The 11,918-nt window shown below is 35.5% G+C and overlaps 1 protein-coding gene across 1 annotated transcript; it reads left to right on the forward strand.

The window, feature by feature from the left end:
• The first annotated feature begins 938 nt into the window (after positions 1-938).
• Positions 939-2,266, forward strand: gcnt3 (glucosaminyl (N-acetyl) transferase 3, mucin type). Its single transcript, XM_056740235.1, has one exon. It carries the CDS (start codon positions 965-967, stop codon positions 2,264-2,266), a length of 1,302 nt encoding a protein of 433 aa, XP_056596213.1. The 5' UTR covers positions 939-964.
• Positions 2,267-11,918: the final 9,652 nt, after the last annotated feature.

Here is an 11,918-nt window from a genome sequence, read left to right on the forward strand (position 1 = left end):
AAAAAGAAAGCTAATTTAAATATGAAAGAAACTCAAATTAAAACTATAATAACTCTGGTGTCTTTTTATGCTGTCAGTCTTTCACATTGCAGTTGGATGACTTTACTTTACTCCTGATTTTGTTGAAATTCAACAGATTCCGGACTGGAATGATACCTCTAGACATGCTGAAAAATACACATTTTGAATGGTCTCTTCTTTTTTTCTGTGGCTGAATGTATACAGTTTCTATGCAGTATATATGTATTTGTTTTAGGCAGACTTGAAATACATCTGCAAACTCAGACACACCCTCTTTAAGCTGTACTGCTTGTACAAAGAGATGCGGGGCAGGTAATCGTAGTCATCTTGTTCCATTAACATAGTTAAAAAAATGCTACGCATACTGCCATGATAAAAGAAAAATTAATGCGTGAATTACAAAGTTTCATAAAATGTTGTGGATTATAGTCTTTTGAAGGGTTGTAAAACATTGTTTTAAATATTTCCATGTTTGCAGAGCTGATCAAACACGTAAAGCCAAAAGAACCTGCTTATAAAAGAGGTCTGTTAGCCCATGAGCAACTATTTTAACACTTCCAATATTATTTTAAAATAGTCCACTAAACTGCAAATATAAAGATAAGACCGTTTCAATTTACAGTGTAAGACAGTTTAAGTGTTTGGTTACATGATGATCAGAAATGTTTTAATGTTTAAAAAGTTACTTTCTTTTATCCTAAATGCTCTGTCTGACCTTAATAAACAGATCTGCTTGTAGTTGATAGCCACACCTCTGCTGTACAATCATTATTAAGCATTTTGAGCAGAAAGCCCTTCCCCTTTGTGTTTGAACTGCCTTCCTGCAGGTATTGCGTAATTTCCGTGCTATATAAACACAAGAAGCCACTGTAATACCTCACTCACATTGCTTTTCTCCTGGACGTACTTTCTGACAGTTGTCTTTCTGACACCACGGCTGAAAATGGGATTTACCAGGCAAAGGTATCTGAAAATAATCTCCATCTTTTCGGTCACTGTAACAGTGCCCTTCCTCTTACTGAATTCTCAGAAGGACAAATGCTCTGAAAAGGCAAAACAGGACCTGAGTCACTTACTAAAGCAGAATGTTGGAGAACTTCAGGCTTGCTCTGCTATCATTAAAGGAGACATGGACGGGGTGGACAGTGGATACTTAGGAAAGCTCCTGGAGTCCAAAAAAAGAACGTCCTTGTTGTCCGAGTCCTTCTATATTAATTCAACCAAAGACTGTCAGGAGTTCGTCCGAGACAGTGGATTTATGACTGTAACTCTCAGTGAAGAGGAGAAAGATTTTCCCATTGCTTACTCCATGGTGATCCATGAGAAGATCGAGATGTTCGAAAGGTTGCTCAGAGCTGTTTACGCTCCGCAGAATGTGTACTGTGTTCACGTAGACCAAAAGTCTTCGGAGGTCTTCAAAGAAGCCGTCAAGGCCATCGTGTCTTGTTTGCCCAATGTTTTTGTGGCCAGTAAACTAGAAAGCGTGGTCTACGCCTCCTGGTCTCGAGTTCAAGCGGATGTCAACTGCATGCAGGATCTACTTAAATCCCCCGTTCAGTGGAGATATCTGCTCAACACCTGCGGCACTGATTTTCCTATTAAAACGAATGCGGAAATGGTGCGGTCCATGAAACATCTCAACGGGAAGAACAGTATGGAGTCCGAGGTCACAAGTGAACACAAAAAAGCCCGTTGGATGTATCATCACAACGTCACCAATGTGGTGAGGCGGACAGACGTTAAAAAGACGGCCCCGCCAATAAAGTCACCCATGTTCTCTGGAAGCGCTTACTTTGTGGTTTCAAGAGAATTTGTAGAACATATTTGCAAAAGCAAAGAGATTCAAGAATTCATGGAGTGGGAGAAAGATTCGTACAGCCCGGATGAGCACATGTGGGCTACGTTACAAAGAATGCCTTCAGTGCCTGGATCCAACCCTCCAAACAGTAAATACGAGCAGTCGGACATGAACGCACTCGCTCGTCTGGTGAAGTGGAGTTACCTTGAAGGCGATCTGAAAAATGGGGCTCCTTACCCACCATGCACTGGGATACACAGACGGGCAGTGTGCGTCTATGGAGCTGGCGACTTGAGATGGATTGTCAGGCAAAAGCAACTTTTAGCAAACAAGTTTGACCCTGAAGTAGACGACGTTGCAATCAAATGCATGGAGGCTTTTTTGAGATACAAAGCTGTTTATGGACAATCATTATTAACAGTGCAAAAATCAGACATTTTTTTATGATGCTATCTGATTTTATGATTGTGTAAATGTAAATATTGTGTGAAAGATTAGAAAATTTGAATTGAAAGTAATACATTACAAATAATTTATTAGTAATATATTTTCATATATATAAACTGTATATATATATAAATATATACGATGAAATAAATGCACAAAGGACTAAACTAAAAAAGGCACTTTATATACAGGCATAGCCAATATACCATGCAAACAGATTTGAGGTAGCCCTAGCTTCAGGAAGTTCATTAAAATAACTTTGGATATCCAAATTCACTGTTATTTAGGAAATAAAAAACACACGTACTTTGTACTTTGTTTCCGGGATCTTCAGATATCATATGTATGCCTACCTGTGCTACCTTTAATGCAAATGTCAAGCTTACCATAAAAAAGGTTTTTACAAAAGGTTTTCACCATAGCACAGATGTCAACATTTGGTGGTTTAAGTACCCATGTTTTTTCATTTTTGCGATTTTCCATAGTCAGGTCAATGCCACTTTTAGAATTGTCCCATCCAAACGCTGTTATTTTTGTGTCCATTTGTTGGGTATTGTTGCTTCATTGGTTTATTCATTTTAATTCACAGAATTCCTATGTCTCTTTGTAAGGCAGCTGGAAAAGTGCAAAGAACTAAGGTTGTTTGTAATGCTAGGACAGAAAACATTAAAACCCCATTTGTTGCTAGATCCTGAGGACTGTTTAAAGGTCTTGGTGCGATGGGTAAACGCATCTGGTTCCTTCAAAACTAACAAAACGTTTATAAGAGCTTTTTTAACTTTAGGACATTACCTGCACTCCTCTAAGAGGAGTCTTAACCGGGGAATCCTGTTCATGGATACATTGGCATCCCATTTGATGATGTCGTCAGCCACGAGTTAAACTAAATTTCCCAATGACCATTGTATTCATGATTCTTACACAATGACTAATGAATTCATGAGTCTTTGTTACATTTGGGAATATAAGGTGCATTGGCAAAAGACTCAGAAAAGCACCTGTAACCAGAACTTCCAGCACTGCAACTGTGTGAATCGATTTTGCCAGTTTTGATAAACTTTGTGGTTTTATTTTATTCTTATACTATGTTGACAACCTTTGCTTATTACGTTAGAATTGTCTTTGTATGCACATTCTATGATTTTAATTGATGTTGTACCTGCCTGGCATAATAAATTGTTATTATTGATTTATTAAAATATCTTCAGAGTGTTATTACCCTTAGATTGAAAGGAGCTTGTTTTGTTACCGCAAAATCGATGTGTCTGGATGTGATGGACTAGTTTATACTAGACTTTAAATTATAAATGGGGCATTAATAAAGCTCACATGTTACAGATTTCCACCTATCACCTGGCTTAGGAAGTTGCTATGTTTCTGAACAAGCAAGTATAGTGGCCAGACTTAGACATACATTTACCAGGCAAACTCTGAATAAAGATCAGAACTGCAGTTTTATGTCCGTGAGATCCATGAACCTGGCCGGCGTGAGACTCTGTGCAACTGCAGGTTCCAGTTGAAAGAATAACTATAAATAATAAAGTATGAAGATTTATAGATAAATGAACTGTGATCAACCTATACATTTGAAATTTTGTATTATTTTGTATTATAATAAAATTGGAGTCAGATCGGTCTTAACCAGAGAGTCATATAAATTGAACTAAATTGAAACAGTTTTTAAATAACTTCATGTAGAAATTGCTGAGGAGAAGCAGAACACGAGTTCCCTTCAACCACACCGTTGGTTTCCGTCGTTGGGACAGTGGGCGGTCTTTTACACTTTAACCGACACTTTTTCTAAATAGTCGACTAAAAAAATCAGTCAGAAGATTTTTTTTACTTTAATCCATGAATAAGAAGACTACATTGGCAGCGTTTACATGGACACGTCGGATTGAATTTAATCAGATTGTAAAATCTGAATCTATTGTTTAAATGAAAGGTAGATTAAGTGATCTGATTGATGTGCCTGTTTATAAATATAAAAACCAATATAATCTGCAGAAATGCGCACACTTCACATATTGTGTATATTTTATTTTACAAATAATGTTTGTAAAGGCAAATGTACAGTTTATAAAGGATAATGTTTCGTGCCAATAAAGCACATCCGATGCGGTTTTACCACTGTATGTTGAGTTTTATAATCGTTATACTGTGCTTTATAAATATTTAAATAGAAATTGCTCCAATTATTCATAAAATGTAATCTTTAACGGATTAAATCTCAAATTAATTTAATCCTCCATGTGAGAGATGATAATTGCCTAAATAAATAAATGAAAGATATAACAACGTGCCTGTTTGGTCGTTAGGACGTGCTTATCACGTCCCAGAAACGTTATTTAGTACGTCGTTATTTAGAACGTGGTAAAACCATGGTAAAACCATGACAAAACTCCCAAGACCAACCAGATCGTCTGCAGAAAAACAATAATTACAATAAATGTTTAACAACCGGATTTGTATATCAGCATTAACGGTTAACAGAGACGGGTGTGGTGGACACAATGTCTAAATTTATTTTTTGTGCTTCTAGGCAAGTGTATATGTCTGAAGACATATAGTAATTAGACATTATGTGGTTGAAAGCAATGCATTCCCAGCTAACAAAGTAACGTTGTGACTACATACCTGCATCGGACCATATTCGTTGCCACGACGTAGTATAATAACGATCCAGCGACGTAATTTTGTGATTCCCATATTCGTCCTGACGACGTAACATTGGACGTTTTTTGGGACATGGTGATTACCTCCTGAAGACATACCTGGGACATACAATATTCGTCGCAGCGACGTACTAAATAACGTTTCTGGGACGTGATGAGCACGTCCTAACGACCAAACAGTCACGTTGTTGAAATCTTATTTAAACAATTATCATCTCTCACTCGGAGGACAAAATTAATTTGTGATTTAATCTGTGCGTTAAAGATGACATTTTATGGATAATTGGAGCAATCTCTATTTAAATGTGTATAAAGCACAGTATACGATTATAAAACTCAACACAGCACTGTACATCACAATCAGATATTTTATTTATACTGTACTACATGACATAAATAATCAAAGACAGAATATAAAGCATTTAAAGCAGATATTTATTCACAGTTTAACATTATAGGCCTATTGTTGTTTTACCAGGCAAAAAACTGGTATTGTTGCTCCCGATAAGCACTGGGTGCATTCTGTATAAATATTGGTCATTAAGGCTTTGTGACTGAGATGAGGTTGAAAAGGAATAGCCACTGTCACACAACGCAGATAAAGAACGTCTGTAGGCCTACTGCCGATGCAAAACAATATAGGCTACTGTAATATAGGCCTATAATGCACTATGTTAAAGGCCGCGATCACATTTTTCAACCTTTAGTTATTGTGTAATGTTGCTGTTAGAGCATAAACAATACCTGTAAAATGATAAAGCTCAAAGTTGAGTGCCAAGTGAGATATTGTCTTTAACAGAATTCGATTTTCAGGGACTACAGAGAACGGCTGGAATCGGACTACAGCCCTTTACTTCCCGGGTACATGATGTCACTATTTGGATTGCTTATAATAACCTCGCCCAAAGGCCTTCCTTAGAGAAGAGGAAGAGCCGCTGGAGTAGTGTTTGCTTATCAGAGAGTGTACGGATGTGATTTAGCTACGAGATTAACTACTTTCACTTTCATCACAGTCCCTCGCCATAGTGGGAAAAACATCGTGATCTCTAACAAAGAATAACGTTTGCACATGAATGTTTTTAACTGCTAAAGTAAAGTGGATGCCATTGTTATGGTTTATTGCTAAAAGCCAAAGTTTTTGAACACACGTGCAATGAGAGGGGCACCGACCAATCACAACAGCCTGAGAAGCGGAAGCTTGCTGATATGGTAGCGGTGGGACATCTTCACACACACCCTCTAAGCGGGGAACCAATCACGACAGACCTGGTCAGATTTACCAATCAGAGCGTTTCTGAAGGTGGGACTTTACATACACCGGAAGAAATCCACGCGTTTTGTGAGAAGAGGGACAGTAAACAATAGAGTTGAAATATGGGAAATATTTGAATTTGAGTGAATTTTTTTTTAATTAGAAACATGAACATCCATTGTCAAACACTACAAAAAAACATAGTCAAAGCATCTAAAACAGCTAAAGACTGGGTCCTTTAAATCATTAAATTTAATATCTGAACCAGTTGCATATTTTCATTGTAGTCCAGGAAATGCTGACATTATTTATGTATATGTATTGTATTCCAAAACACAATAAAAAATGTAATGGATTTAATTATTATAATGATTGGTTAAATAGACACTATAGGCTAATGGATGTTATCTGGCAGATGGGAACCAATAGAACTAATAAATCATATGGAAATAATGTTGAAAACGTTACAAGAAGGAATTTTGAAATAAGTCAAAAGTCAAAGACTGTATTGTTGTCAATTCTGCCATATGTACATACATACTGTACAGAGGATTGAAATTGCATTACTCTCAGACCCTTGGTGCACACGAATAACACTACACAGAATAACGCAGAGCCATGATGTACAACCTAATATATTGGGTTACAACTTTACAACTAATGTGCTGTGTTATTTTGACCAAAATATTATTTATTATTATTGTTCTTTATTTGTTGTTTATTATTTTCAGCCATCCTATTAATTTTTTCCTTATTGCAGTGTAAACAAACAACGCTCAACATAGAAATACCTTTACAATTTTTTATTTCCAATAAAATATTTTTTGGTTGCAGTTGGTTTATTAATGTACTTCCTTTAATCATAAAGTTACCAGCAATAAAGTATCAATTTACAATAATCAAATAAATAAACAGAACAGAACATATAGGCTAGTATAGCTTATAAAATCATGAGCAAAACTACCAAACAGCAGCAACACCAGGCTTGGCATACTCCAAAATGTAAATAAACAATATGTATCAACTGCTTGTAAAAGTCTTCCTTCAGCAACATCCTTCCGACAATAACGAAGACTTAAGAGGAACTGGTTTCATCCCCAAGCTGCATAACATAAAGGTCCTCCAAAGCTCCTCCTGATAGTGAATGCTGTTTGTTACAACCCATAAACCGATATTCTCTTTAATAAATATGCTAACATACACAGTATTAATTATTACAATAATTACTTATAATTTAAACTGTATAGTCAAAAATGATGTACAGTGATAAAGAATTCATAGGTCTTTACATCTTAGCTTGATCACCCGAAGGGGAAACTCTTTTCCTATTTGCCTTTAATTGTGAAAAATTGTACACAATGTTCATTTTATGTGTTATAAGATAGATTATAATAATGTATTATTAAGTACAGGTTTCATTACATATTTGTGTTAACACGCTAATTTATTGTGTATCATTAATATTAACTGACCTCTTGTCTGTCAGCAGTGGCGCACGTCGACCGTTGTAAGTAATGGAAAGACGGTAGTTATCCAAGAAATAAGGCCCGATCAGGTCCTGATCACCCTGAATGGATGTATTTCGTGATAACAGCCGGCTGTTTGTGCATTATCCCGCTTATAACATGGATACTTGCCACATGAGAAAATAACTGTACCTGAAATGTGAATTTGAAATATTTTATTAGTTAATTATTACTGAATGCACACCTTCGGCGACGAAAAGCTGTTTACTTTCGGTTTTAAGGTGAGAAACGACGTTCAATTGTCAGGAACATTCAATTTGGTTTAACACACAGTAACACATAGTACACCCATAAACAAACATGTACTTACCTTCATTCTGCAATGTTCTTGTTTGATGTGCTTTCTGTATTTGTCTAAGTTCAAACCAATTCAACCCACAGCATTTTCTCACAACACATACACACAACCAATAACACATGTTTTTTTCATCTATTTATTTAGGATACAACAACATATATTACATATACTCACAAGTTTCAGATTTGCAGAACCAATCCTGTTCAACACACAACATTGGGTAGTTATATAACACTAGCAGCCATCTTAAATGTGACATCCTCAGAGTCACAACCTTCATTCCTAAAAAACTATTTTTATGCTTCAATTATTTGTTGTTTATATGCTTATGTGTTGTATGGTGAGAGTTATTTTGAATTGTGTATGTTACATTATTTACTATTCAACTTACAACAAGGTACGATCCAGGGTGGGGCCTAGAATATAAAATGGCTCCCATATACTCATTTTGGGGTGGTTGAAGTAGGAGATGGATTTAGTGTGCTGGAGCTTATTACAAAGAGTTTTCATGGATGTTGCTTAGACCTTGGGGTTAAGCTGAATTGGCCTGTAGATATTGTACAGTTTGTTTTCTTTTAGTTATTTTGTCACATTCTGTTTAGACGTTTTGCTGGATTTTTTTTAATTTGATGAAGAGAACACCATAAATCTCTCTTCCTCACCCATTCCTCGATTAATCCTATAAACATTCGGTTTTAAGGTAAGAAACAACGTTTAAATGTCCGGAACATTTTATTTGGTTTAATCATTGATAAATATAATGTCACATCTGTTATTAAAAGACATATTTATATTTAATTTGTCAAAAAACCTATCAAAATGATTTGTTACCCTGTGTTATTAGTTTTGAGAGGTTATAAAGAATAAAGAACCTGCAAAATGTCGCAACTGGCCAATCAGAATCAAGCATTCCAACGAGCGGTGTTATAATTTAAAATAACAGCTCACGCAGTTCAATCTTAACCCAATATCACAGCCGCCCAAGGCACACTACTTGGTAGGCCTAGTTGTTGAATTAACCACAAATATTTAATAAACATACACAGGGGCGGCGACAGGACGTTTTTCGTGGGGGTGCTTAACAGTTCAGAGGGTGGGCTAATAAAAACGTCCCCCCCCATCTGAGGGTTGTCCCCCCAAATCATTTAAACTCGCATTCTCTACTGTCATAAATATATTTATGTTTACCTAAACTAATTGTGTAATTAGAAGAAAATACATACGCAAAAATGCGTTTTAAGTTTAGAAAATGTTGAGTTCCCCCTCCCCTGCCTCTCGTTCTGTAACTATAACTTAAACTCAGATAGCAACCACACTTCACTTATAAAAACAACACAAATTCTGATTTGCTACGGCAGGCATAACAATCTGCTTTACATACTCTTAAGATTCTCTTCTCTTTGCTGTAAGACGGCGACTTTCTCTTCCAGGTTAATGCGATTTATTATAAGCAATGTTTTATTGCGTTCGTTGCTATCTGAAAGTCACATTTTCTTACACTGAAGTACTGGAAAACTTCGACTTGGCCGCCAACCACCAACTCACAGGCTTAGTCTTGATAACAAATGCCAATATATGACTTCCAAAAATACGTTTAAAAAAATGATTTTGGATGATATCAGCTTGTTTGCAACTATATTAAAAACAATAAAGTAATAATATTTATATAAAATATGAGTGGGACGTATTCATCATTGTTGGGAGGGACAGTATATTGAAATGTATTGTGAAATATGAAGTTAGCCACTTTTCAATCTTTTTTCAATTTTATCAAGAATAAATGGTTTTATGATCTGACAAGTGATGGGAAAAAGTAATCAGGAGCAGGATTCGAACATGCGATGATCAGAAATCCTTATCTAACACGTGCAATTTTTACAGATCTAATCCAATAAACTAGTGAGTAGCCTCTGCTTACATGGGACGGGCTTTTTGTGATCAGTGTAAATAGACACTCCGTAAAAGATATTAGGAAATCCTTGAGGGTGCTATGCCGGGGTTAAGCAGTTTTTTATGACGGGGCTTTAGCCCCAGCCTTTAATTGTGAAAAATTGTACACAATGTTCATTTTATGTGTCTAAGATAGATTATAATAATGTATTATTAAGTACAGGTTTCGTTACATATTTGTGTTAACACGCTAATTTATTGTGTATCATTAATATTAACTGACCTCTTGTCCGTCAGCAATGGCGCCCGTCGACCGTTGTAAGTAATGGAAAGACGGTAGTTATCCAAGAAATAAGGCCCGATCAGGTCCTGATCACACTGAATGGGTGTATTTCGTGATAACAGCCGGCTGTTTGTGCATTATCCCGCTTATAACATGGATACTTGCCACATGAGAAAATAACTGTACATGAAATGTGAATTTGAAATATTTTATTAGTTAATTATTACTGAATCCACACCTTCGGCAAAGAAAAGCTGTTTACTTTCGATTTTAAGGTGAGAAACGACGTTTAATTGTCAGGAACATTCAATTTGGTTTAACACACAGTAACACATAGTACACCCATAAACAAACATGTACTTACCTTCATTCTGCAATGTTCTTGTTTGATGTGCTTTCTGTATTTGTCTAAGTTCAAACCAATTCAACCAACAGCATTTTCTCACAGCACATACAAACAACTAATGACACATGTTTTTTTCATCTATTTATTTAGGATACAACAACATATAGTACATATACTCACAAGTTTCAGATTTGCAGAACCAATCCTGTTCAACACACAACATTGGGTAGTTATATAACACTAGCAGCCATCTTAAATGTGACATCCTCAGAGTCACAACCTTCATTCCTAAAAAACTATTTTTATGCTTCAATTATTTGTTGTTTATATGTTTATGTGTTGTATGGTGAGAGTTATTTTGAATTGTGTATGTTACATTATTTACTATTCAACTTACAACAAGGTACGATCCAGGGTGGGGCCTAGAATATAAAATGGCTCCCAAATACTCATTTTGGGGTGGTTGAAGTAGGAGATGGATTTAGTGTGCTGGATCTTATTACACTGAAGTACTGGAAAACTTCGACTTGGCCGCCAACCATCAACTCACAGGCTTAGTCTTGATAACAAATGCCAATATATGACTTCCAAAAATACGTTTAAAAAAATGATTTCGGATGATATCAGCTTGTTTGCAACTATATTAAAAACAATAAAGTAATAATATTTATATAAAATATGTAAAATACGTTAAACTTTTCATAAGGTCAATTTTTACTAGCGGGTGCAGGGCGTAGTTCATTTATGTAAGTTAGGAAAGCAAAACAAAGTAGCCATACTGTATTATATTATACCCCAGAATTCTTTGTACAGTAAAATTAATTAAAATTGGGGCCAAAATTATTCAGACACTTTGACCTGACCATGTTTTGTTTATAGTGTTTTTCTTCTTTAATTGCAAATTTGACCTTTATACACCACAGACTTAAGAAGATTAAGCATTGCTTGGTAATGGCTTATCTAAATTAGTATTCTAAATGTGTGTTTTTGACAGCTATTCAACCAAATCCATCACATACCTTTCTATCAAAGTTCTCTGACATTATCAAGATGAATTTGTTCTGATACAGTTGAACTCAGTGTTCTTACTTTATTACTATTTTCTAAATATTTAGATTTATGTGTCATATTTACTGTGATAATGTGAGAAATGGTGAAGGTGTCTGAATACATTTTGGTTTGACTGTATGTTTGTATTAAGGCTAAAGGCCTATATAAATATATATATATAATTTTTTTAATTTTTGCTCTTTATAATTGATGGGACCACTATTTACAGCTTAACGTATGCATGTCTGTGTATGTATTTATGTATGTATCCTAATGTTTGTTATCATTATGTTTGAGCACACTAAGCTTGTTCCAAACAACTCGATGTTTGG

Source organism: Triplophysa dalaica, chromosome 24, assembly GCF_015846415.1.
Source record: "Triplophysa dalaica isolate WHDGS20190420 chromosome 24, ASM1584641v1, whole genome shotgun sequence".
Taxonomy (NCBI): Eukaryota; Metazoa; Chordata; class Actinopteri; order Cypriniformes; family Nemacheilidae; genus Triplophysa; species Triplophysa dalaica.

Bases quoted from the DNA above. Each gene is read 5' to 3' on its own strand.
- gcnt3 (XM_056740235.1), top strand. From the start codon at position 965: ATGGGATTTACCAGGCAAAGGTATCTGAAAATAATCTCCATCTTTTCG.